Source organism: Somniosus microcephalus, chromosome 19, assembly GCF_052327205.1.
Source record: "Somniosus microcephalus isolate GS21.2 chromosome 19, FLI_Smic_1.0, whole genome shotgun sequence".
Lineage (NCBI taxonomy): Eukaryota > Metazoa > Chordata > Chondrichthyes > Squaliformes > Somniosidae > Somniosus > Somniosus microcephalus.
This window is the reverse complement of record NC_141005.1, coordinates 25,460,767-25,488,309: the sequence shown is the minus strand read 5'-3', so window position 1 is coordinate 25,488,309 and position 27,543 is coordinate 25,460,767. Positions and strand designations below refer to the sequence as shown.

Sequence of the window (27,543 nt, the reverse complement as noted above, 5' to 3'; positions counted from 1 at the left end):
AAGGCATTCGCTGGCACCTTAATCTGCAGCAACATAGAGAAAGCTCCCTGGACAATTTGGTTATAAATTAAACCCAAGTTATTTCCCTACAAGTGCTCAGTGCATACACAGTCATTGCGTTTCCCCCAGGGTTTCCCTTTGATGATGGTGCATGTTTACCACATTCTGCTTCTTAATCTTATGTTCCTGCTAGATACTCCCCCACTGGCAGGCAGAAGTGATGTTTCTGGCCAATGGGTGTCAGTTGGTGCCTCTTAGGATATAGGTGGTCCTCATGTGCTGAGTCATTAGATGGCCCTTAATCTAGTTCTGCCATGTCTGCTGCTGCCTGGTTATCCTGCTTGCTTTTTGTCACATTTAGTGGGGTGGGGAAGGAGGGGGGGTGCGGGTGACGGGGGCTACTGCAAGGCCGGATGAAGCATCGTCCTGAGACACAGCAGCTTCATCCATGATTACACTAACCATGCCCTTGCGTATGGGCACTCCAGTGAAGTGCATGGGAGCGCACCTCCGGTCAGCAAGGAGAAGAGTGAGGACTTGCATAATTGTTTGGCATCTGATTCCCAGGCATGTTGATACCAGGCAAGACGGCTTCTTCAGAGTGGAATCCAAGGGCCTTATAGCAGCAAATTGAGCATTCATAAGACACACTCCAACTGTCACTGGGGGATCTGCTACAGATAGCTGGGGTTGCCACATTCTCCATGCTGGACCACAGTTGTAACAAGATGCGGCTGGTGGACTCCTCCATACTCGCCACCAGAGCGTGCAAAGTAATTTTCATACCCTTTAATGAGTGCAGAAATGCTGGTGCTCAGATAGCATGCTTCTTTTAAATGTAAGACCCATGATGCCAGAATCCCAGGACTCCACAGACTGAGCAGGACATGAGCTGGCCAGTAGGTTTCTGCTCCTCCACTGCCAACTACACCGGCTCTGCTCACTTGAACTCAGTGTTTCACCCACTGCTCCCACCAGAAACTCACTACCTAAATCAACAACAGCTTGCATTTATATAGCACCTTTAACATAGTAAAACGTCCCAAGGCGCTTCCAGGAGCATTATCAAACAAAATTTAACACCGAGCCGCATAAGGAGATATTAGGACAGGTGACCAAAAGCTTGGTCAAAGAGGTAGGCTTTAAGGAGCATCTTAAAGGAGGAGTGAGAGGTAGCGAGGTTTAAGAAGGGAATTCCAGAGCTTAGGGCCAGGGGAGCTGAAGGCACAACTGCCAATGGTGGAGCAATTAAAATTGGGGATGCACAAGAGGCCAAATTGGATGAGCGCAGAGATCTTAGAGGGTTGATGGGCTGGAGGTGGTTACAAAGATCTGCTGAAGTGGATGTACCTGTGTTGGTGTTTGTGCTGTAAGGAGTGAATGGCGCTGCTTTTTTTTTGAACACATAGAAAAACAAGAGGAATTTGTTACGAAGCTGGTTGCATGACAAATGTTTGCTTACATGCAAATAAACCATGTTATGTGGCATTATTCATGAGTGTATGCCTGGGGGGTAATGAGTGAGGGGGGTAGTGAGTGAGTAGAAACATAATGAAAAGGATGGTGCTAGTCTTAAGCTTGAGGAAGGCCTCAGACTTCACCTTAGCCCATTCTCTCCATGCTCTCCATATCAATGCATTCCAATGTGGCTGCTTTGAAGGAGCTCAAGGGTTTTGTATTATCGGGCCCTTCTGCGGTTTGTGTCTGATCCTCTCTGTTATGTGCTGCTTGTCCTACAAGCAAACTTGAAGGGTTGGAAGTGTTACGAACACATACAGTAACACCTCAATGTCCATTATGGGTGGGAGTAAATGTACTTGTACCATGCAGCTAGATTTTATTTGAATTTCTTTTGGGTGAAAACCGTAAAGGATGTCAGTGTGGCAAGGGTTGTAACTGCAAGTTGCTACTACAAAGTGTCAAAGAGCCATACAGTAGAAGTATTTAGTTGTCTGAGGTTCAGAACTGAGCATTTCTGTTAGCAGCTATTCTCAAAAATCTGCATTTGAGTAATTCTAAATTCTTTCAACATATAGGGTTTTCACAGAGACACTCAGTTAGTTTCCATTATCCAGGCACTCCTACTTCCACATAATTTTTTTCAACAATTTAAACAATTGCTGGGCTGGATTTCCCTCCGAGCAGACTTCCATCCGCTGCCCTGACCTATTTTCATGTTACAGATGCATAGCAGTCTGGTGGCAATATCTCCACCACACAGAGGGAGCCAGCTACAGCCAGGGAGCAAAATTTGGCAGAAAATCTGCTGCAGCACTAGATACAGGAGGTGGCATAGTTAAAAGGGATAGAAGCACCCTGAAGATTTTTGTAAAAACTTTAACACAAGGCTCTCTCTGAGCCGCAGCCTCTTCAGGTGCAAATATAGGGGTAGAAGAGTGGGAGGGATGGCCACTACCAGACCCTCTCCCTCTAATAGGACCATCAGCTGGCTTCTCAGCACTGGCCGAGCATATATCACCATCCCTGTTCTGCCAGTATTTGGAGATGACAGTACTTCAGTGGGGAGGTACGGATATCAGCTGGTGTGTCCAGCCCCCATCCCTCCCCCACCATCACTGGTCAAGGTTCAGGCAGCTGAGTTCCCTGTTGGGAAGGAAAGTTTTCAGAGGAAGATTTAGGAGTGAGGAGTTGGTGGTAGGCTTCTCCACCCCATTTTCCCTCCTCCTCTACTGCCATACTGCCCGATTTCGGGTGGTATAGCAGAGGAAAATCCAGGTTCCCATATTTAACTAGGAGATTGTGCTATCCCATTCAGCCAAGTCTTTTTATCAAACTGACTTCATTTTAGTTACAGTCCTGTTCATAGAGACACTCTACAATAGATTTTTAGCATCTAACTTCAATATATTTGCAGTATTGTATAAGATTCGTTTTAATAAAATGAGTATCTGATCCAAGTGCAAAGTTGTGGGTTCAAGTCCCATTCCAGAAACTTGAGCAGATATTCTAGGCTGGCACTTCAGTGCAGTACTAAGGCAGTGTTGCACTGTCGGAGGTACCATCTTTCGGATGACATATTAAACCGAGACCCCGTCTGCCCTCTCAGGTGGACGTAAAAGATCTTATAGCAACATTCGAAGAGCAGGGGCGTTCTCCCGGTGTCGTGGCCAATATTTACCCCTCAACCTATATCTAAAACAGATTATCTGGTCATTTATTTCATTGCTATTTGTGGGACCTTGCTGTGTGCAAATTGACTACCATATTCCCTACATTACAACAGTGACTACACTTCAAAAAAAAGTAATTCATTGCTGTAAAACACTTTGGGACATCCTGAGGTTGTAAAGGCGATATATAAATGCAAGCTCTTTCTTTCCAAACTCTCATTCCTATGCCTTAAATCTAGTCCAACCATGATCGTTCCTGACCTTAAACTTATTTTTAAACAAAATAGTAACTTACTTTAATTAGAAATCAGCCACAAGGCACGGGATCATTCATATTACCATAGCAATTCTTTCACTGTTGATTCTTCCTCCCGCTTCTGGATTTCACTGTTCTAACTTTTTCTTTAAACTCAAAATACCTAAAGCATTTAACACGCCCCGCCCCCAGGAATATCTCCGCCAATCAGTAGCAGAGTCCTTCACTGAACAGAAGAACACTGTGGAAAAACATGCCGCCTTCTCAGATTAAAACCAGTGGCCCTGTCAGGTGCTGGTGTGTAAATACCCGCCCAGACTGGTAGAGTTTTGTTTCTTTGGAACTCATTAAAACTCAACATCAATTCTGTTTCAGTCAGAATTTTAGTTAGTCTGCTTTTGTGTTGGTTTGCTCAATAAGGAAAATGATAGTAGTATTAGAAAATAAACCATTCCATGCCTACATTTACAAAAATAAATTGTGTTAGAGCCAACCAATTTAAAAAAGATGTGGCTAAATGGGGTAACACAACCTCCTAGTTAAATATGGCAACCTGGATCTTCGAAACCTATCAGTGAAACAGATAGACAGGAGACTCCATGGAAAGTTAGTAGCAAATCGTCATGCAAGATTATGCTTCAGGTTCAGCTTAATATTGAGTTTTAGTTCAAGATACACAAATGTTTGTTATTTTCTATATTCTGAGAAGGGATATTGAAATCTGTATATTACTGTAAACGCCTTTCATGACCTCAGGACGTCCTAAAGCGCTTTACAGCGAATTAAGTACTTTTGAGGTCTAATCATTGTTGTAATGTAGGAAATGCGGTAGTCAATTTGCGCACAGCAAGGTCCCACAAACAGTAATGAAATAAATGGCCAGATCATCTGTTTTAGATGTTGATTGAGGGATAAATATTGGCCAGGACCCCAGGGAGAACTCCCCTACTCTTCTTCGAAATAGTGTCATGGGATCTTTTATGCCTGAGAGGGCAGATGGGGCTTCAGTTTAATATCTCAACTGAAATATTAATAAATCCGTTTGTAGTTTGTAACCTAAACCACGGTCCAATAGAGTGTTCATTCTGTCATTTTCTGAAGTGAAGGAAACCACACGAGGGAATATAATATATCGAGTAAGCTGAAAACTCTGGTTTATAGGGAACAAAGGTGTGCTTGCAGGGGTGGTTTTTGTTGCTGAACCCAAGGAAAACATCTTTGGTAAAAGTCCTAAAATGTACTAGTCTGTATAGTTCAGTACTACATTGAGCAGTGAGGAGACCCTTCACTATTGTTCTAAAGATAAGTCAAATTAGCAGTAATATATCCAAATTGCTAATTATTTTCTCATTTACCCTCCCTCTGGAAGAATGGCTCATTTCTATTTAGTGTCTCCTTTATGCATTCTAGCTAAAACCAAGAGCTTACCGCACGTAGAAACCGTTGAGAACACATGTCCTAAAGCTTCAATGCTTTAGTTAAGTTAGGCTAAACCTGTATCGAACCTTGGTTAGACCACACTTAGAGTACTGCGTACAGTTCTGGTCGCCATATTATAAAAAAAGGATATAGAGGCTCTGGAGAGGGTGCAGAAAAGATTTACAAGGAGGATACCAGAAATGCGAGGGTATACATATCAGGAAAGGATGAACAGGCTGGGTCTCTTTTCTCTTGAAAAAAGGGTGACCTAATAGAGGTCTTTAAAATTAAGAATGGTTTTGATAGAGTGGATACAGAGAGTGTTTCCACTTGTGGGGAAGAGCCTAACTAGAGGCCATCAATATAGGATAGTCACCAAGAAATCCAATAGGGAATTCAGAAACTTCTTTACCCAAAGAGTGGTGAGAATGTGGAACTCGCTACCACAGGGAGTGGTTGAAGCGAAAAGTATAGATGCATTTAAGGGGAGGCTAGATAAGCATATGAGGGAGAAGGGAATATAGGGTTACGCTGATAGATTTAGATGAGGAAAGACGGGAGGAGGCTCGAGTGCAGCATAAACGCCGACATGGACTGGTTGGGCCGAATGGCCTGTTTCTATGCCGTATATCCTGTTTCTGTGCCGTATATCCTATGATCTCATTAAATGGCAGAACAGGCTCGAGGGGCCGAATGGCCTATTCCTGCTCCTATCTTCTGTGTTTCTATGTAATCCTATCTAATGCACCAAGGTGTTGTGTCACTTGACCAGCCCGTGTTCCTTTCAAATCAAAGCTCATTTTATTAATGTGTTTACTTAAACACATTTAGCTTGAAACAGTCTAACACGGACCCTTGTCAGCAAGGTAACGAAAGGACAAACTAAAAATAAAGTGCATCCTAGAACTATAATAGAGACAACTGAATGAGCAGTAAAGTTCCTTTTACAATACACGTAATAAAATAATATTTGTGGTGAATCTCTATCTATGTGTTTCAAATCACAAAGTAGAAATTATGTGAAATGTACGGCTTTCCTTTCTGTCCCGTCTTGCAGATATGAGCTGCCACATGACAGGTTCACATTAAACTAAAATAAGCCAAGTGTGAAAAAAACTGTTTAAGTCAGCACAAATATCAGGCAAGACATCTTTTTCCAATTTTCCCTCCTTTATTCTTCTCCTCCCCTGAAGGCACTCATACTGTGCTACAGTTCCACAGGTCTCAGCCACCCTCCAGTACCAAACCCAAGTAGTCGTATTTCATGTATGAACTCACTCTGAGTGTCAGCAGGCTATTTAACCAAACAAGGCAACACAACAGAGCCTGACCCTGTACTCCACACATCCGGAAGCTTCAGTATTCAGTGCATTTATTCATTAGCCACTGGAAGAGCAAGTGAATAGTTTACCACCAGGTGCATGAGCTGACACAGACCAGACATCATTATAAAACTTGGGAAATTCAATTCAATTCAGTTCATCAACTGAGCGTATGCGGGGGTGCCATAGTATTTTGGAGCTTTATGGAGTGGCGAACTTGAGTTTATGCATGGTGAATACTTGATCTCAACCATCCCACCACAGTAAGCAAAGGCCAAGCGCAGAGAGGGAAAGGGAACAATTGCTCCAGGCTAGGCTCACACATTGTCTACTCGACGGCTACAGAGCAGCACTTGTAGAGATCACAGAGAAGTTCCACAAACTGTCCTTCAATTGGAGAAGATGTGTAATGTGGGGTGATACAAGGATAACACTATTTTTTTCTAATTTTACAGAAAATTGCAATAGATAAAGATTTGGGAATAGTAAAATAAGAAATGGGTGTCAAACTGGTTGTCCTGGCAAGAAAGCATCAGGCTGGAAAGTGTTAACTAACAGTAAAAAATTCAGTTACACCTCACTTACTGTTAAATGCTTTTCCATCTTCTCAGATTGTGAAGCAGACAGACTGTAGTAGCAGTTTGGACACTCCGGCTTCTGTATCACTGCTGCAGGAAGGTAGTACTTTGTGGAAACGGATGCTTAATCGCTCGTTTAAATGAGCTCAGCCCCAGGGCGTGCACTTTCCCCAGGAGAGTAATGAACTCTGCAGACGTTCATTGTGCAGATCCACCTTCCCACCACTGTGCAACCATCTTTCCCAGTGCAGTCCCTACCTTGAATGACAGCAGCAGCAAATTATCGGAGTTGAAACCAATCCTGCAGAGGCTTTCACTGTGAAATAATTCTGTCTCCCAGTTTATTCCAAAAGCCTCTATCTGGCACTAGTGAGTTCATCAGTAGTCTTTTTCTCTTCCTCTCTTTAAGGTTCTGAGAATCAATCAAATAAAATCTAATGTTGGAAGTTTTAATTAAAAATATTAAATAATTATCTAGTGGTCCAGCCAATCTGTTGTGGGTCTCTGTACTGTACAGTCCTGCATATATGTTTGATCCCATCACTCATATCTTGTTCTACAGAACAATACCAAATGCTTAATGTGTTTGTGACATTCCCGTTCGTTATTTTAACACAAACACCAACGCATTTAAGGTAAAAGGGCTAACATCCGAGTTAAGCTAGGTAGAGGCAGGTCATATGAATGCATTAAGCATTAAATACAGTAATTTTTCAAGGCTGCGCGCTCCAGAACAGAAACACTGGGACAGATCCTAATTCTTTTGCTTATATGTTGACAAATGCACATCGGCTGGAAATTTGTATCTCATTCATTGTCAATAAGGGAAAATTTGACCCACATTGGCCAAGCTAAGCTTTCGTTCTCATATCTCTACTGCCTGTATCCTATCCTGCACCAAGTTCCACTCACATATTACTCCTGTCCTTGCTGACCTACATTGGCTCCTAGTCACCCAACAACTAAAATTTAAAATTCTCATCCTCTGTATAAATCCCTTCATTGCCTCATCCCTCCCTATCTCTGTACCCTCCTCCAGCCCTGCAACCTCCCCTCAAACTCCTCATTCCCCCAACTCTGGCCTTTTATGCATCCCTCTCTACCTTTACCTCCCACCATTAGTGGCTATGCCATCTAGGCCCCATGTTCTGGAATTCCCTCCCTAAACTCTCCTCCGTCTCTCCACATCCATGCTTCTTAAAACCATTTTCTTTGATCAAGTTTTTGGTCACCTCTCCTAATATATCCTTTTTTGGCTCAGTGTCTGCACAGCAGTCTGCACAGAACGGAATTAAACGGAGTGCACACGCCAATTGGCATAGGGATAAGCAGATTAGAAGGTTAAATGCATGGCTCAAAGAGTGGTGTGGGAGGCTTCCTGGGACACTGGCACCAGTACTGGGCAAAGAGGGAGTTGTTCCGTTGGGACGTGCTCCACTTAAACCGGGCTGGACCCAGTGTCTTGACGAATTGAATAATTAGGGCAGTAGACAGGACTTTAAACTAATGAAGGGGTGGTGGGGGGGGAGGATTCTGGAAAGAGTAAGTTTAAAAGCAGCAAGAGAAATGTCTAGGCTCTAGAGCCGAGCAGAGTTTTGTGTAAAAATAAGCAGAGTGGATCAGGAAGGGACAGAGAGAGTAACAAAGGTAATAGGGCATCAGTGACTAAGGTGACATCAGGGATAAATAGAAAAAGGTCAAAGCTAAAGGCACTATATCTGAATGCATGAAGCATTCGCAACAAAATAGAAGAATTAATAGCGGAGATAGAAATGAATAGGTTTGATCTAATAGCTATTACGCACACATGGGGCGCGATCTTGCCAACTCTGGGGAGACGGGTATGGAGGCGGGACTGCCGGGAAAATGGCAGAATTTGGGGGCGGGTCCCGTCTCCTTGGAGGCGGGAAGGGGATTACAGCCACTTAACTGCCTGTTAACAGGTAGTTAACAGGCAGATAAGAGGATTATCCCCATTTTGCCCACACAAGTGCGTGGGTTGGCCAGAAGTTGATGGAGGCGGGACTGAAACCCGACAAGTGGGAGCCCCGCCTCCAAAAGCTCCCCATTGGCAAAATCCAGCCCATGGTTGCAAAGTGACCAAGGTTGGGAACTAAATATTCCAAGATACTTAACTTTTAGAAGAGATAGGCAAAATGGAAAAGGAGGGGTAGCCCTGATAACCAAAGGATGGGATAAAGACAGTAGGGAGAAAGGATCATAGCTCTGAAAATCAAGAAGTAGAATCAGTTTGGGTGGAGCTAAGAAACAGCAAGGGGCAGAAAACATTGGTGGGAGTTGTTTACATAGAAACATAGAAGATAGGAGCAGGGGTAGGCCATCCGGCCCTTCGAGCCTGCTCCGCCATTCTATGAGATCATGGCTGATCATCCAAATTCAGTACCCTGTCCCTGCCTTCTCCCCATATCCCTTGATCCCTTTAGCCTTAAGAAATACATCCAACTCTTTTTTGAATATATTTAATGAACTGGCCTCCACCGCCCTCTGTGGCAGAGAATTCCACAGGTTCACCACTCTCTGGGTGAAGAAATTCCTCCTCATTTCAGTCCTAAATGGCTTACCCCTTATCCTTAGACTATGACCCCTGGTTCTGGACTCCCCGGCCATCATAAACATCCTTCCTGCATCTAGTCTGTCCAGGCCTGACAGAATTTTATAAGTTTCGATGAGATCCCCTCTCAATCTTCTAAACTCCAGTGAGTATAAGCCCAATCGACACAATCTCTCCTCATACGTCATTCCTGCCATCCCAGGTATCAGCCTGGTGAATCTTCGCTGCACTCCTTCCATGGCAAGAACGTCCTTCCTCAGGTAAGGCGACCAAAACTGCACACAATACTCAAGGTGCGGTCTCACCAAGGCCCTGTACAACTGGAGCAAGACATCCTTGTTCCTGTACTCGAACCCTCTTGCTACGAAGGCCAACATACCATTTGCCTTCTTAACCGCCTGCTGCACCTGCATGCTTACCTTCAGCGACTGGTGCACAAGAACACCCAGGTCTCTTTGCACTTCCCCTTCGCCCAATCTATTGCCATTCAAATAATAATCTGCCTTCCTGTTTTTGCCACCAAAGTGGATAACCTCACATTTATCCACATTATAGTGCATTTGCCATGTTTCTGCCCAATCACCCAATCTGTCCAAATCGTACTGGAGTTTCACGACATCCTCCTCACAGCTTACCCTCCCACCCAGCTTTGTGTTGTCTGCAAATTTGGAGATATTACATCCAATTTATAGGCCCCCAAACAGTAGTTGTAATGTAGGGCAGAGTATAAATCAGGAAATTAGAGGCGCATGTAACAAGGGTAATACAGTAATCATGGGGGACTTTAATCTACATATAGACTGGGCAAACCAAATTTGCAGTAATAGTGTGGAGGACGAATTCATGGAATGTATACAGGATAGTTTTCTAGATCAGTATGTTGAGGAACCAACTAGGGAACAGGCTATTTTAGATCTAGTATTGTGCAATGAGAAAGGGTTAATTAATAACCTTGTAATAAAAGGGCCTTTAGGGAAGAGTGACCATAATATGATAGAATTTTATATTCAGTTTGAAAGTGATTTAGTTAAATCCAAAACTAGGGTCTTCAATCTAAACAAAGCAAACTATGTAGGTATGATGGGCGATGTTGCCAAAAAGAGCAGTAAGCCTGAGGATTGGGATGATTTTAGAATTCAGCAAAGGAGGACCAAGAAATTGATAAAGGGAAAATAGAATATGAGAGTAAACTAGCGAGAGACATAAAAACAGACTAGCGAAAGTAAATGTGGGTCCCTTACAGGCTGAGACAGGAGAAATGGGGAATATGGAAATGGCAGAGAAATTAAACAAATACTTTGGGCTGAATTTTGCCGGCACTCAGAGTGCCAGATTGGAGGCGGGTCCGCTGTCAAAATAGCAAAAATTGACAGCGGGTTGGAAACCCGCTGTCAAACCGCCTCCACACGAGTCTCCCAGGTGTTGGGTCTGTCAGCAGAGAACTGACCCAACACCAAGCAGCGGGGGAGACAATTGAGATCATTAAATGGCTTGTTAACAGCCAATTTAATGCTATTTTGTGGCTTTCTTCCAATTTTACGAGCTCCCCCACGGGTTACCCACTGCTCGGGGAATACGCCAGCTCACCCTGGCGTGAGTTGAGTCTGCTCTGATGTATCTGATAAGCTGACAACTGCAGATGTGGTGTAAAGGATGCCATGGTGCAGATGGTCAGTTTCAGAGTGCAGAAACTGTTGGTTACTGCATTTGTAAGACATAGAGATTTCTTTAGCTTGCAAGTGTTTAGAGCCAACTGTATGTCCAATGCCACCTCATTGGAACAACCTCTCTCACCATTGACAGATCGCTTCTGTCATCTCACCTGCCATCTATTGCAGCAGCTTCGATGCCCTTGAAACTATCTCACCTTGCTCCTCTGATTCCTTCCACGATCAGCCCCAACACCAACATCACCAGGCACACCAGCAGCACCAACAACAACCTTCTCTGCTATCACCTGATGCTGCACAGGGCATCAGCACCTGACAACACTGCTTCACTTGACGCTGTAAACCCTGGCTGCCACATGATGCGCCAGGTTAACACCATCCCACACCAGCACCGTAAAGCATCCCTTTAATGTCCAAGCCATCCTATGCACACTCATCACTATAGCGGGGGCGGGGGAGTTACGTTGCAACATTCACTGGAACTCAGTAAGACACTTCTCAAGGTGCGCACAGATCTGTCCAATAAGGTAAAGTGTTGAAAATATAAATTTTACTGTATGACAACACATAACCAGAAATTTCACATGGACATTGGCTAAACCTCTCAAGTGCCTACCCTTGTGTGTTGTTAGTTGGTATGCTTGCAGTAGGATGAGGGTGAGTGTGAGGGGTGGCTACTGAGATGGGGAACTGATAATGTAGATAGAGAGGGATGGGTGGAGGTGCAAGGTAAGTTAGTGTGAGTAAGGATGTGCAGGAGAAGGGTATGGAAGGCAGAGTGATGGGGATGTATTGAGTGGCACAGCAGAGTGAGTTCGAGTGTGGCTTTGCAGTAACATTTCGTGATCTACTGAGATCATTGAAAGGTTGGTGCCACTGCAGCCAGGGACTCCTGATGACATCCCTGCTTTTGCCCTCCTGTGCAACCAGACTGCTTTGGTGTCCTGGGAAGGTCTCTTCTGCCTCTGGAAGGGAAGAGAACCTCCCTGCATGCTGTGACTCCCTCCATAAGCATATGGAGGGAGTCTTTGGAGAGCCTGGGTGCAACGGTCCACCTTTGTGCGTCACCTCAATGCTGTAGAACAATGACAAAACAACTGTCAAACTCAACGTGGCCGTGGTCCCTTTAAGGAAACCGGCTGATGACACATCATCAAATGACATCATCAGACCTGCTTCCTTTGAATTGGCTGAAAAGCCTGTAGGGCAGGCTTAACAAAGCCAATCGAGGGAAAATCCCTTTGGCAGAGCAGCTGCAGCCGGGAGTGGGTCCTGAATCTGGCAACCAGCTATCCCGCCACCATCCCACCTCTGCAAAGAAAATCCAGCCCTTTGTGTCTGTCTTCACGGAAGAAGACGCAAAAAACCTCCAGGAAATAGTGGAGAACCAAGGGTCTAGCGAGAATGAGGAACAGAAAGAAATTAGTATTAGTAAAAAAAATAGTACTGGAGAAATTAATGGGATTGAAAGCCGATACATCCCCGGACCTGATGGCCTTCAACCTAGGGTTTTGAAAGAGGTGGCTATAGAGATAGTGGGTGCATTGGTTATCATCTTCCAAAATTCCATAGATTCTAGAACAGTTTCCGCAGATTGGAAGGTAGTAAATGTAACCCCACTATTTAAGAAAGGAGGGAGAGAGAAAACGGGGTACGACAGACCAGTTAGCCTGACATCAGTAGTAGGAAAAAATGTTTAACATAGAAACATAGAAGATAGGAGCAGGAGTAGGCCATTCGGCCCTTCGAGCCTGCTGTGTCATTCAATGAGATCATGGCTGATCATCCAAATTCAGTACCCTGTCCCTGCCTTCTCCCCATATCCCTTGATCCCTTTAGCCTTAAGAAATATATCCAACTCCTTTTTGAATATATTTAATGAACTGGCCTCCACCGCCCTCTGTGGCAGAGAATTCCACAGGTTCGCCACTCTCTGGGTGAAGAAATTCCTCCTCATTTCAGTCCTAAATGGCTTACCCCTTATCCTTAGTCTATGACCCCTGGTTCTGGACTCCCCGGCCATCAGAAACATCCTTCCTGCATCTAGTCTGTCCAGGCCTGACAGAATTTTATAGGTTTCGATGAGATCCCCTCTCAATCTTCTAAACTCCAGTGAGTATAAGCCCAATCGACACAATCTCTCCTCATACGTCATTCCTGCCATCCCAAGTATCAGCCTGGTGAATCTTCGCTGTACTCCTTCCATGGCAAGAACGTCCTTCCTCAGGTAAGGCGACCAAAACTGCACACAATACTCAAGGTGCGGTCTCACCAAGGCCCTGTACAGCTGTAGCAAGACATCCTTGTTCCTGTACTCGAACCCTCTTGCTACGAAGGCCAACATACCATTTGCCTTCTTAATCGCCTGCTGCACCTGCATGCTTACCTTCAGCGACTGGTGCACAAGAACACCCAGGTCTCTTTGCACTTCCCCTTCTCCCAATCTATTGCCATTCAAATAATAATCTGCCTTCCTGTTTTTGCCACCAAAGTGGATAACCTCACATTTATCCACATTATAGTGCATTTGCCATGTTTCTGCCCAATCACCCAATCTGTCCAAATCGTACTGGAGTTTCTCGACATCCTCCTCACAGCTTACCCTCCCACCCAGCTTTGTGTCGTCTGCAAATTTGGAGATATTACATCCAATTCCCTCGTCCAGATCATTAATATATATTTTGAACAGCTGGGGTCCTAGGACCGATCCTTGCGGTACCCCACTAGTCACTGCCTGCCACTCGGAAAACGACCCGTTTATTCCAACTCTTTGCTTTCTGTCCGCCAACCAGTTCTCTATCCAAGTCAATACCTTGCCCCCAATCCCATGTGCCTTAATTTTGCACGCTAATCTCTTATGTGGGACCTTATCGAAAGCCTTCTGAAAGTCCAAATACACCACATCCACTGGTTCTCCCTTATCTATTTTACATCCTCAAAAAATTCCAGTAGATTAGTCAAGCATGATTTACCTTTTGTAAATCCATGTTGACTTTGTCCGATCCTGTCACTGCTTACCAAGTGCTCTGCTATTACATCTTTTATAATAGATTCTAGCATTTTCCCCACTACCGATGTCAGGCTTACCGGTCTATAATTCCACGCTTTTTCTCTACCACCTTTTTTGAATAGTGGGGTAACATTAGCTACCCTCCAATCCATGGGTACTGTTCCAGAGTCTATCGAGTTCTGGAAGATGACCAGCAATGCATCTACTATTTCCAGGGCCACTTCCTTAAGTACCCTGGGATGTAGATTATCAGGCCCTGGGGATTTATCGGCCTTCAGTCCCATCAATTTTCCTAACACCATTTCCCTACAAATACTGATTTCTTTCAGTTCCACCCTTTCATCAGGCCCTATGTTCCCCGGCATCTCTGGGAGGTTATTTGTGTCCTCCTTTGTGAAGACAGAACCAAAGTATGAATTTAGTTGGTCTGCCATTTCTTTGTTTCCCATTATAAATTCCCCTGATTCTGACTGCAAGGGACCTACGCTTGACTTCACCAATCTTTTTCTCTTCACATATCTATAAAAGCTTTTACAGTCAGTTTTTATGTTCCCTGCAAGCTTACTCTCATATTCTATTTTCCCTTTCTTAATTAATCCCTTTGTCCTCCTTTGTTGAATCCTAAACTGCTCCCAATCCTCAGGATTATTGCTTTTTCTGGCCAATTTATATGTCGTCTCCTTGGATCTTATGCTATCCCTAATTTCCCTTGTTAGCCACGGTTGAGTCACCTTTTTTGTTTTAATTTTATGCCAAACTGGGATGAACAAATTCTGTAGCTCATCCATTCGGTCTTTGAATGTTTGCCATTGCCTATCCACCATCAACCCTTTGAGTGCCATTCCCCAATCAATCCTACCCAACTCGCGCCTCAGACCATCGTAGTTTCCTTTATTTAAATTGAGGACCCTAGTCTCTGAGTCAACTGCTTCATTCTCCATCTTAATGAAGAATTCGATCATATTATGATCGCTCAGACCCAAGGGGCCTTGTACAACAAGATTGCTAATTAATCCTTTCTCGTTACATAATACCCAGTCTAAGATGGCCTGATCTCTGGTTGGTTCCTCGACATATTGGTCCAGGAAACCATCCCGTAAACACTCCAGGAATTCCTCCTCCACAGTATTGTTACTAATTTGGTTGGCCCAATCTATATGTAGATTAAAGTCACCCATGATGACTGCTGTGCCCTTATTGCACGCTTCTTTAATTTCCCTTTTCATGCCATCCCCAACCTCCGCCTTACTGTTGGGAGGTCTATATACCACTTCCACTAATGTTTTTTTCCCCTTAGTATTTCTCAATTCTACCCATACAGATTCCACATCATCAGAGCTAATATCCTTCATTACAATTGTATTAATCCCTTCTTTAACCAGGTGGTGGATAGGGTGCCAATCAATCGGGCTGCTTTGTCCTGGATGATGTTGAGTTTCTTGAGTGTTTTTGGAGCTGCACTCATCCAGGCTAGTGGAGAGTATCCCATCACACTACTGATTTGTGCTTTGTAGATGGTGGAAAGGTTTTGGGGAGTCAGGAGGTGAGACACTCGCCACAGAATACCCAGCCTCTGACCCGCTCTTGTTGCCTCTGTTGAAAAGTACTCATGCATGGACATCAGATTTAGTTGTGATACTCTAATAGGTTGAATAATCTGCCAGAACCCACTACCTGGGTTCACACAAGAAGAATGGCCACTTGCCTTAGGCATTTGAAGGCCGTGGAACTATATCCCAGCAAGAATCAGCACCTTCATGAAAGTAGATGAGAAAGCGACAACAAAAAAATTATTGAATGCATTCTTCTCATTTATTCATCCTGCTTACCCATATCTTGATACTGTGTCTCTCAGTCACAGTATTCAGCATACCAGCAACATAACTTAGTCCAGACATTCCAAAACAAAGATGAATCATATACACAAGATGAACAAACACACACACAGGGCAACCAACATATACTTTGCTTCTACTTAATCTAAGTGCAGCCTTCTTATCAAGTTGAATAATTTGATCATCAAAGTACCAGTGCTGCCTTCTATCTTTCTGCAGATATTTGAATGCTGATAGTCATAATTGTTAGTATGTAAATGTGAATATGTACCTAAGATAGCTGCAAATCAGCCTTGCAGAACAACCTTATAATCCTCCATCTAATTTTACAATAGAAAATTAGCTCTTTAGTGTCAATTAATTCCATGATTTCCTAAAAGATTGGGAAGATCATTTACTGCTTGATACTTTATCGAAGCCTAGAGTGTTATCGAAGCCTAGAGTGTTATCGAAGCCTAGAGTGTTATGCAACAGTCAAAGCTCTGTCCAGATCTTGTAACTGTGAATGACCATCCGCTTATATTTAAACACAAAGAAACTCTTCAAATGCATCAAGAGTCCAATAACATTTTTAATACCATTTCCTGATCAAACACATCTTTGTTTTTTCCCTGCTAGTTATGCATATAAGTCGGATCAACTCAAGAATCAACCATAATTTGACCTCTGATTTGCAGTAACCCCCCAGAGTCGCTAAGGCCAAATCAGTGGCCAATTAATGGGGATCATATTCAAGGATTTGTCACCAGCACCAATCCAAACCCTTTCTGGTACAACTTGATAGAAAACAAGATGCCAAAGGGCATTCTGTCCGTGTACCATTTATTCTCCTGCTATCTACCGCACTCTCATTATCATTTTTTAAAATATGCTTGCTGATTTCTCATTCTGCGGGTCACAGAATATATTATAATAGCAAAATACTGTGGATGCTGGAAATCTGAAATAACAACAGAAAATGCTGGAAATACTCAGCAGGCCAGGCAGCATCCGTGGAGAGAGAAACGGGGTTAACGTTTCAGGTCTGGGACCCTTCATCAGAACAGAATATATTGTTTTATTATGTCATGAACACCATACCAAATAAGACACAAAGTATCATTCTGTTACTAAAGTACAGTCTCTGTTTTGGTGTGCCTCTTCAAAGTCACAAGGCATAATTGCTGTGCCTTCCTCAGGACAATCATAGACTGGAGGTGCACAATTCCCAATACATGATGCGCTGGGAGCACCATTAAGTTTCTCACCTTAGTGAGGAACAAAGATGGTAGCCAAAAGAATTTTCAAAAAAATACTTGGAGCAATTTCGTGAGTTCACCTCTCCTTTGTTTATTGGTAGGTTTTGTTGGCAGTTCATTCTTAATTCGTTGTTTTCACACATCTTTATCAGGTTTTCAGTGGCAGTTTAGCTAACTGCTAACATTTTCCAACATTTGAATAGTGTGTTTCCTACCTCTTCAGTTGTGATTTGTCATTACGTTATAGATATGAATTTTGAGCCAATCAAAGTGACACTGAAATTTGCAAGAGTGGGAAATGCAATGCCAAAGTATGACAGACACAAGCTCACACCTCATGTTGCTCACAGTAAATTGAATGATACACTGTTTCATAAGTATCATGTTATACCATGTAATGCAGAATGCAATATTCTAGTGTTAAGGAGAAGCTGCGTCCGTTTGAGGTCATAATGTTTAATTGCTGGTAAGTAAATTCTGGGTGAGGTTACAGTTTTATTACTTTAGAGGCTTGAGGTCACAATTCTGGCTTTTTTTTAAGTGCACTTTGTAAATTCACTCAGAAGTTAGAGATTCTGGCTCCTGTGTCAAATGATGACCTTTGTTTTGCTTCTAATTTATTTTTAAAGTGTGACACTTGAAGTGTAATGAAGAGGAACTGTGCACTGGATGCACTATGTTTATCGGATTAGCTGTGGTCTGTCTGAACTGCCTGTTGAAAATCACTATCTAGGATGAGGTATTAAAAGGCTGCTGTCACCTATGGAACTGTACTGCAGCAGAACTCAGTGTATTCAAGACAGATGTGGAAAGTAGGGAAGTACACTGGGGTGGAGATGGAGGGATATGTTTTACCCATGCTGGTATGTATACAGCGTGTGTCTGTGGAAATGTGTCCTCTAAACGGTAATAACTAGCTTACCTCACGAAATGGAATCCTAAAAGTTCATTCGCGGAGCTACAGTTCCATTGACTGCTCCCAGTAAAGAGAGATCTATTAATCCCTCCTCAGCAATTCCATGTTCTACGCCTGGGTTACATGGTGAGTGGGGTCTCTGTCTAAATGGTAATCCAGTTATACTGCACTTTGGGACCAATACTGCATCTAAATGTCAGCCAAACTGGGTGCAGGGCTGGTTGTTACTTGTTCCAGTCTCGTCTTAGAACTAAACCTAAGCAATTATACTACGTGCAATACAACTGCAGCCCCTTAAACGTCTATGCAAAATGAATTTTGCATATTATACAACCTTTTACAGCTCTTTCCAGCAACTTCAAATCTATTTACAAGCTCATAACCCAATTGCTTGCTGCTTTGTGAAACAGGTTAGTATATCTGCAGGTTCCTAATGCGAACAAAAAAGTACAAGGGTAGAGCAGGACAACTTTTTTTAACTCACATCAGTAATCAGAGGAAAATAAATTGACTGTATTCTTCACCTAACCTAATAATCTCTCTTTATTTTGACTCCTCTGCCTGGCCTTGCCCGTGCTGATAAAGGTTCTCATCCAAAACATGAACGGTTCTTTATCTTGCCGATGCTGACTGACTGCTGCGCACTTCCACTTTTTATTTCAGATTTCCAGCATTTGTGTGTTTTCCTTTGCAAGTGAATTCAGTTTCTGAATTGTCACTGCAAATTGCATTTTGAAGTGATGCGTTCAACTTTAATAGAACGTAAATAACAACAGTGACCGCACTTCAAATCAAAGCACTTTTATACGTTTCTGAAAATTATGATTAAGGTATTGGCCCAGAAATTCCGGTCGCCACGGGCGAGTACGCACAGGGTACTCACCCGTAGGCCCAATGGAAGTGCCAGTTTCGTGCGTGCACTGCGCGTGCACGGGAAACCAGAACTTCCGTTCCCTTAAAGGAAAGGGTTCAGAGGTGAACGCGAGCGCCGGAGAGGCAGCGCGTGCGCATGGAACTTACGTTTTTTTTGCAGGTTTCTCCGGGAGGGTAAGTCTCCAGGAGTTACACATGTAAAAAGCAGGCGCAAGGCATGCTTTTAACAAGGTAAGTGGTGAATTAATTAAAATTAAAACATTTTTTCCCACAGGTTTATTATTTTTAAATACTTTAAAGAAAGGCAAGTTTATTTTTAGCCCCATTAGGAAATGTAATTAATTTTTTCAAAAATTTAAATTGTTTAAAATAGTTATTTTATGTAATTTATAGTTATTTTAAAAATGTGATTTTTTTTAAAATGTATTTGAAGTTTTAGTGATGTTTTGGGGCTTATAGTATTTATAGGTTTGACAGCTCTTCCTGTCAAACTTATGAATGAAGCATTCCCTGCTACCATTGGCTCTCCATGGCCCACGTGATCTCAGGGGACGCATCAAACTAACTGCGCCCCTGGGATACGCAAGCACTCCACGCCCGCAGTTGGAGGAGGCCCAGGATCGGAATCCCACGCGGGCCCACAGCACAACGGCCAGCGCGCTAGGTAAGTGCAGGTTGGAGGCTTGCACCCGCGGGAAGCCTCCGACCCGAATTTCTGGTCCATTATATAAATGCAAGTCTTTCTTTCTAGCGCCTGTATAATTGGCTCAAAATCCCCTTTTGATAATTTGGCGCATCATGCAGGAACAAGTCCAAAATAACAGTGCTACAGTATAACTGGAGTATGATTAAATTAGAAATGGGTTGCAGATTACTAATGTACAAAAGACACATGCAAAACAATTACATGCATTACACAGCAGTCATTCAGAGGCTGATGTAACTGCTCTTTCATTTCACGCTGGGTAAAAAGAAATGTTTAGCCTCCTAAAGCTAGTGCTGGTGACTGATGCGTCTTGTAGCTGGTTTAGCAGAAATATGGAAGCAGTGCTTCTGCACATGGAAAACAGGCATGTGCCAAACAATTTATTCTCAGTAGCAGCCAAAGTAAATGCAGATTAATATTCTACATTCACAACAAATCCCCTTTGGATATTCAATTTCTTCGGGAATTACACTGCTTAACACAAAATGTATGATTATTTTGTGCACAATTTTAACAATCATTAATCTGTTTAAAATAAACAGTTTAGTGATTGTGTTAAAAAAAATAGCACAAAGAAATTTACACCAATGCTTTAAGCAGTGCACTACCAGAGCAAAAGGCTCATTTAACTTATCTCAGCCAAATTGGCAGTAGGATTGCTGCAACTGGTTTCAGTGCCTGTAGTTGAGAGAAAATTAACCAGGAACCATGCAGTTGATGCTATCCAATGACCCTGCTGGAAAATGTGTGTCGATGTTGCCTGAGGACAGAATCAGGTTCCCCACAGTCAAACAGCCTGCCAACACTCATTGTCGAAGCTGCCTATGAGGGTGATTGGTGCCTATGGAGCACTACTGCAATACGAGTTAACACCTTCAGGAGAGAAAAGGCAAAAATTTTTGCATAAAAACAGTCTTTGTAAAATAATACAACAATCCACACCCACATTTTTTCTAAGTATGGAATTCTCTATTTCCCTCCTTTTCTTTCCATTCAATGTATGCTTCTTTAATTAAAATTAAAAGTTGCCATTTTTATTTCTAAGAGACTGCTGTTGACTCAATGGTGTCCTTTCTCAGAAGGGTGTTACCAGGGGTCAATTTACAGCAGATCACATAGACATGACATTATTCTTTGACCTACAGCATTAACTCTGCTGGGCGGGCTCAAGGGAAAATAGCGTGGGTTGGCCACAAGTCGATGGAGGAGGGACTAAAACCCGACAAGCAGCAGTCCCGCCTCCAACACGCCCCCATTGACAAAATCCAGCCCACAGTTTCACCTGCCACTGATGAGAAAATTCCATTCGATTCCATTCCCATTTCTGGTTCATGTCCCTAGAAGATATGAAGTAGCAGTAGCTTCCTCATGATTTTTTTCCTGAGCCAGAAGTTGTCTCAACATGTTGAGGATTGCGTGCACACCTCTTCACTACAACGAGACTAATTTTTCAGTTTTCTATCTGATGAAGGCAGCTTTCATCACAACTTCAATTATCTGCAGGCTATATCTATCATGATTACATAACACAAGGATTCACGTTGAAGTCTGAAAGGCATCCCATAGTTTTGAAAGCCTGTGTGCAAAATGGGATGATTTCTCAATGGAGAAAAGGCTAGATTAAACGTGATTTCACAAAAAATGAATCCTCACCCAAAGGTAAAACTTTCCTTTCGGATTAATTTATCTACAAATGACAAATGCAAGAGTTTCATATTGCCATCTATTTTCTTCAGAGCCAACTAGTGCCAAACCAGTGAATCACAGATGTCTTATGGAAGAATGAGTAGCAAGAGCAGGCGACTTCCACATGGCCTTATTTCGAAGAATCTCAGGTAACAGTCAATTTGCGCTCCTATTCTGGCTGTGCTAGCTTTTCCTGTTTGAATTCTTCTGGCCAGAACAGGCATTGGAAATAGAGTGGGTGGCCTGCAGCAGTCAGAACTTGCAATGGAGGAGTACAGCAGACTTGGAGCATTCGGAGCCAGCATCATAAGCGGAGAGAGGTAGCCCCGGAGAATTCAGAATTGGCACTGGGGGTGCACTTGGACCCAACATTAAAGGGGATAGCATGAGGTTTGGAACACTTGGAGTGGTCACAACAGGGGAGAGCAACCAAAGCCAACACTGTGACAGCATTCGCAGTATTTTGCTATTGTATTGTGGGGAAGAGCATGGGCCTGTAGCAGTCAGAACTGGCATTGTGGGGAGAGCAAGTCAAATTCCTGCACAACTAAAAAAAATGAAAGATATCTTAGTTGTGCAGGAATCAGCAGCAGCAACTGGTGAGCGACCCGCACGGGGCCTCCCGATTGGTGCGTGGCCGCGCACCTTTGGGGGAACATTGCTCCAAGGGTATTGGATACTTCTAAAAGAGTGAACTTTGCACGAGTTGGCCAGCAGAACTTGATGGTTAGTCAACCGATAGTCCCATTGGAAGGCCTGGTCCATTTTGAGGACCATGCCTCATTAGCATCGGCATGTTGCAGGTGGAAATTGAATGCCCTAGAGCTGCCGGTCAGTTCTGGGCTGCCACAATATCAGCCAGTCCAGCCAACCTCCAGCCCAGAAGTAAATAGGGCCACAGGGGCTCCATTCACGTGAGATAGGGAAGCTGAAGCGGCAGCGGCAGTGGCCCAGGTTGCTTTTGTGGCGCTCAGGGGAGCATTCCTGCTCCTCCCGACCCGATAAAAATTAAATAAAACTTTTTTGTCGGCCACCTATTCGGAGGGCCACAGCAAAATGGAAGCAGCCACAGCAATGGCAGGAACAGGGTGGTAAAGTTCTTCCATGCCATTTCCAGGGTACCACTGCCCCGTTTCCACCAGGTGTGAGGCCTCAAAGTTCAGCCCTGTGTGCAGTATGGTGAGGGAGAAGATACAACTCAAGGGAAAGAGAAAGAAAAATAGGATAGCGAATCAATGGCATTTTCATTCTATAAAATAAATGCATACAGGCAGCATGTTTCAATTGCAAACAGAAATTTATTGAATTGTTCTCACAGTGCTGTAAGATCTTAATTAATGTTCAACATTCAATGCTAATAAATCAAACTAAGGTTCATTATTAAAGGAATAAATAAAAGAGGAAGCCTCTAAGGAGTGAGGCTGTCTGACTTGAGATAGTCTCAGAATGTGTTGTCAAATTGGCTTAATTACAGTAATACTCAACAATAAATCAAATTGGTCAGACATGATCTCCCCCTGACAAAGCCATGCTGACTATCCCCGATTAATCCCTGCCTCTCCAAGTGGAGACTAATGTTGTCCCTCAGAATTTTTTCCAATAATTTCCCTACCACAGATGTTAGGCTCATTGGCCTGTAATTCCATGGTTTATCCCTACTACCCTTCTTGAACAATGGTACTACGTTAGCTGTTCTCCAGTCCTCTGGCACCTCCCCTGAGGCCAGAGAGGTTCTGAAAATTTGTGACAGAGCCCCTGCAATCTCCTCCCTTGCCTCACACAGCAGCCTGGGACACATCACTTTTAAGCCCGCTAAAACCGCTAGTACCTCCTCCCTCTCAATACTAATTTGTTCCAAGTATATCACAATTGCCCTGCCTGATTTCTATGCCTACATCATCCTTCTCTATAGTGAACACAGATGCAAAATATTCATTTAAAACCTCACCTACATCTTCCGGCTCTACACACAGATTGCCACTTTGGTCCCTAATGGGCCCTACTCTTTCCCTGGTTATCCTCTTGCCCTTAGTATACTTATAAAACACCTTGGGATTTTCCTTTATTTTGCCCGCCAGTGTTTTTTCATGCCCCCTCTTCGTTCTCCTAATTTCTTTAAGTACCCCCCTGCACTTTCTATATTTCTCTAGGGCTTCCACCGTTTTTAGTTCTTTGTATCTGCCAAAACCCTCCCTTTTTTTCCTAATCCATTCTTGTATATCCCTTGGCATCCAGGGTTCCCTGGGCTTGTTGGTCCCACCCTTGACCTTTACGGGAACATGTTGCCGTTGTACTCTCTCTATTTCCTTTCTGAAAGACACCCATTGCTCTGATGTGGATTTCCCTACAAGTAGCTGATCCCAGTCCATTTTGGCCAGATCCTGCCTTAACATATTAAAATCGGCCTTCCCCCAATTTAGAACCCTTATTTCCGGTCCATCTTTGTCCTTTTCCATGACTACCTTAAATCTCACCGAATTATGGTCACTGTCACCAAAATGCTCTCCTACTGACACATCTACCACTTGCCTGGCTACATTCCCTAGAATTAGGTCCAGTACCGCCCCCTCTCTTGTAGGACTTTCTACATGCTAGCTCAAAAAGCTCTCCTGGATGCACTTTAAGAATTCCGCAACCTCTAAGCCTTTCACACTCTGACTATCCCAGTTAATATTGGGGAAGTTGAAATCCTCTACTATTATTACCCTATTATTTCTACACTTCTCTGAGATTTGCCTACATATCTGTTCCTCTATCTCCCCCTGACTGTTTGGGGGCCTATAGTACACTCCCAGCAAAGTGCTTGCCCCCTTTTCGTTTTTAAGTTCTACCCATATGGTCTCATTAGAGAAACCTGCTAAGATATCATCCCTCCTTACAGCAGTAATTGACTCCTTGATTAATATTGCGACACCAACTCCTCTTTTACACCCCCTTCTGTCTCGCCTGAAGATTCTATACCCCGGAATATTGAGCTGCCAGTCCTGCCCCTCCTTCAACCATGTCTCTGTGATAGCAACAATATCATACTCCCAGGTGTTCATCAACACCTTCAATTCATCTGCCTTACTCGCAAGACTCCTTGCATTAAAATAAATGCCATCCAGCCTTGCCATACTCCTTTGTGCCGTTACATAGAAACATAGAAGATAGGAGCAGGAGTAGGCCATTCGGCCCCTTGAGCCTGTTCCGCCATTTAATGAGATCATGGCTGATCATCCAAATTCAGTACCCTGTCCCTGCTTTCTCCCCATATCCCTTGATCCCATTAGCCTTAAGAAATATATCTAACTCCTTCTTGAATATATTTAATGAATTGGCCTCAACTGTCTTCTGTGGTAGAGAATGCCACAGGTTCACCACTCTCTGGGTGAAGAAATTTCTCCTCATCTCTGTCCTAAATGGCTTACCCCTCATCCTTAGGCTATGACCCCTGGTTCTGGACTCCCCCGCCATCGGGAACATCCTTCCTGCATCTAGTCTGTCTAGTCCTGTTAGAATTTTATAAGTTTCAATGAGATCCCCTCTCATTCTTCTAAACTCTAGCGAATATAAGCCTAATTGACCCAATCTCTCTTCATACGTCATTCCTGCCATCTCAGGTATCAGTCTGGTGAATCTTCGCTGCACTCCCTCCATGGCAAGAACATATTTGTTCTGTCTTCCAGGCTGACTTGTTTTTTCCTCTATATTTGGCTGTGCATCACCCCCTACTATAGCTCCACTCCGTATCCCATCCCCCTGCCGGTCTGTACTGCGTTAGCTGATATCAGTCACATGGTAGATGTGTTACAATTGACAACAGTGCCCCTGGTTTGTGAAGGGGTAGATTAGCTGATGGAAAGTGTACATATGTGAACATCAGGTGAGGATAGCATAAAACTCAGATGTTATGCCCCCACTATAAAATAGTTCACCAACATTCACCTTCCAGGCCTACACTTGAATAGCAACAGTCATCCCTGAAACAACACTTCAACAATATTAGCCTGGCATTTGCAGTCAGCGGTGAAGCAAAGCCATTTGCCGCTGGTCCCAAAGAAAGCTGCCCATAAAGATCTTGCAATCTCTGTGGTGAGAAGTTTGCCTTTCTCGACGTGCAAGTCAGATCAGTGTAGAATAATGGGAAATCCCTAACTCGAGCTGCTGTGATGTCAACAAGCTGTCTAAGCAGCCAATCACAATGCAGAATTCTCACAGACAGGGAACCCGGAAGTGAAGAAGTTGCTTTTATTCAGACTTTTTAAAAATGTTGCAGCGAGCAAAACAATGCTCTCACAGGGGGAAAGGTAAACCTGAAATAAATATGAACAAACTTTTAAAAAATATATAATTTTTTTTAAGTTTCTTAAAAATTGTAATTTCCATCATTAGAGAGAAACTTGACACTGCACAAAATTAAAATTAGTTTTTCTGGGCCAGAACGTTTGTTTAGCAGTCAACAGACTGTTAAAACCCCAGTTACACCTAATCCAACAAGGTCTAACATTTAATGGGGTATTTAACATCGATATTACTGCGGAAAAGCCCAAGTTTTCGTCAGTTTCACTGATTACACAGATTGCCAGCTATGACCGGGGTGGGGCCACAGTGCAGCCAGTGTCGGAGCAGTGAATGACTGACCACAACTTCAGGATTTCCGCGTCAGGATGCACAAGCACTACATCCTGAAATTGCAGTCAGTTTCAGAGGGGTAATAATAGCGAATGAAACTGTTCATTGTTATTACCCACCGCAAATTCCGGGCCATAAGTTACAGTTCTGCGCCAACATCAGTCTCAGCAGCGACTCTGTAATGTAAATTAGGGTGGCGCTATTACCTTCAGAGAAGGGGAGAACAACCTCAAAAAGTGGCTGTTCCAGACTCCACAGAAGACAGCAGTGCCACCGGCAGCTATGAGCAGTCCAAGCATTCAGCATATCCATACAGGCCAGCAATGTGGTTTTCCTCTTGTTGGCATATACAAATTTTCCAGAGAAACAGAGAAGGTCTATGGCCATAGAGGAAAGTCACAATATATAACTTTCACAGCTGCGTCTCTGCTGCCACCACTATTGTGGAATCCTCCCCACAGTGTTAGTTTCTACAACATTGAAAGCTTCTGCATATGACAGAACCAAGGGGGTATTAGACCAGATGTTAGCAATATCCTGGTACAAAATATAATTACTTTTCTTCTAAGTGTTGCTCTGAAAAAGAACAGTATGCAGTACAGGCTTGAACCGGTCCACTTCACTTATGTTCAGAGTAAACAACCTCGTAAATAGCTATCTGACATAAAAACAAAATACTCTGCTCCCCATTTACTCAGCAGGATTGTCCAGTGAATAGTCAAGCCATATAAACCAGAAAAGTCCCAAATTGACTCCACAGTCTTGGGGAAGGGGGAAACCAGTCAGGATTCCTGTTCCAGACTGCTATCCAGCAACCCTTTCAGGAAGGAAGTGTGTGTGGATGTCAGGTGAGGACAGGATCAGGCTCAGCTGTGATGTTGCCCCCCCTTTCCAATGGTCAAATAACCTTCCAGCACTCACTGTCTAGGCTCCCATAATAATAATGGCTATTTGAGCAAGGAGTCAAAGTCTTCAAGCAAGAGGAAATATTTGAATTCGAAGTTTACGTGCTTTCAGGTCATAAGAAAATCCAAATTCGTAAACCTTACTGAAGTAGCATCTACCTTAGCTTGCCTTGAGTTTCGCTGATGCAGATGTTGAGACATAAACTATTCACACAAACCACACCCTACTTAAATACAGACTGTATGAGTTATACAATCACACACATCATTAAGTGGACACTTGGGCACTGCATTGTTAGCATCTTGTTTGAGCGCCGGCAAAATTCAGCATTTTGTGAGTAGTGTGTGGGTTTGGAGGCAGGTCCGCTGTCAAAATAGCAAAGACTGACAGCAGGTAGGAAACCCGCTGTCAACCCGCCACCTCGCGAGTCTCCCAGGTGTCGGGTCTGTCTGCGCAGAAGTGACCCGACACCAAGCAGCGGGGGAGACAATTTAGATCATTAACTGACTTGTTAAAAGCCAATTTAATGCTATTTTGAGCCTACCATGTAATTTTACGTGCTCCCCCATGGGTTATCTGCTGCTCGGGGAACACGCCAGCTCACCCTGGTGTGAGTTGAGTCTGCTTTGATTTATCTGATAACCTGACAGCTGCAGAAGTGGTATAAATTATACCATGTTGATGCTATTCAGTTTCAGAGCTCAGAAACTGTTGGTTACTGCATTTGTAAGACGTATAGGGGTCAATTTTCAGTGTGCCGTGAGGTGGGCTTTTAGGCGTGCGGGGGTTAAAATCCTGAATTCGGGGGTCC

The 27,543-nt window shown here is 43.4% G+C and overlaps 1 protein-coding gene across 11 annotated transcripts in view; it reads right to left on the bottom strand.

Moving 5' to 3' along the window:
• smtnb (smoothelin b) overlaps positions 1 to 27,543 on the bottom strand; it is a 382,571-nt gene that overhangs the window by 166,819 nt on the left and 188,209 nt on the right. The window contains exon 1 of one of the 11 annotated variants that reach the window (XM_085961414.1): positions 6,714 to 6,746. The exons of 9 other annotated variants lie outside the window; for them this stretch is intronic. In XM_085961414.1, the coding sequence (XP_085817540.1) occupies positions 6,714 to 6,731 (18 nt within the window). In that variant the 5' untranslated portion in view covers positions 6,732 to 6,746. Of the gene's footprint in view, positions 1 to 3,426; positions 3,522 to 6,713; positions 6,747 to 27,543 lie in introns of those variants that run through there. One more of the 11 variants, XM_085961415.1, reaches the window with a different exon arrangement.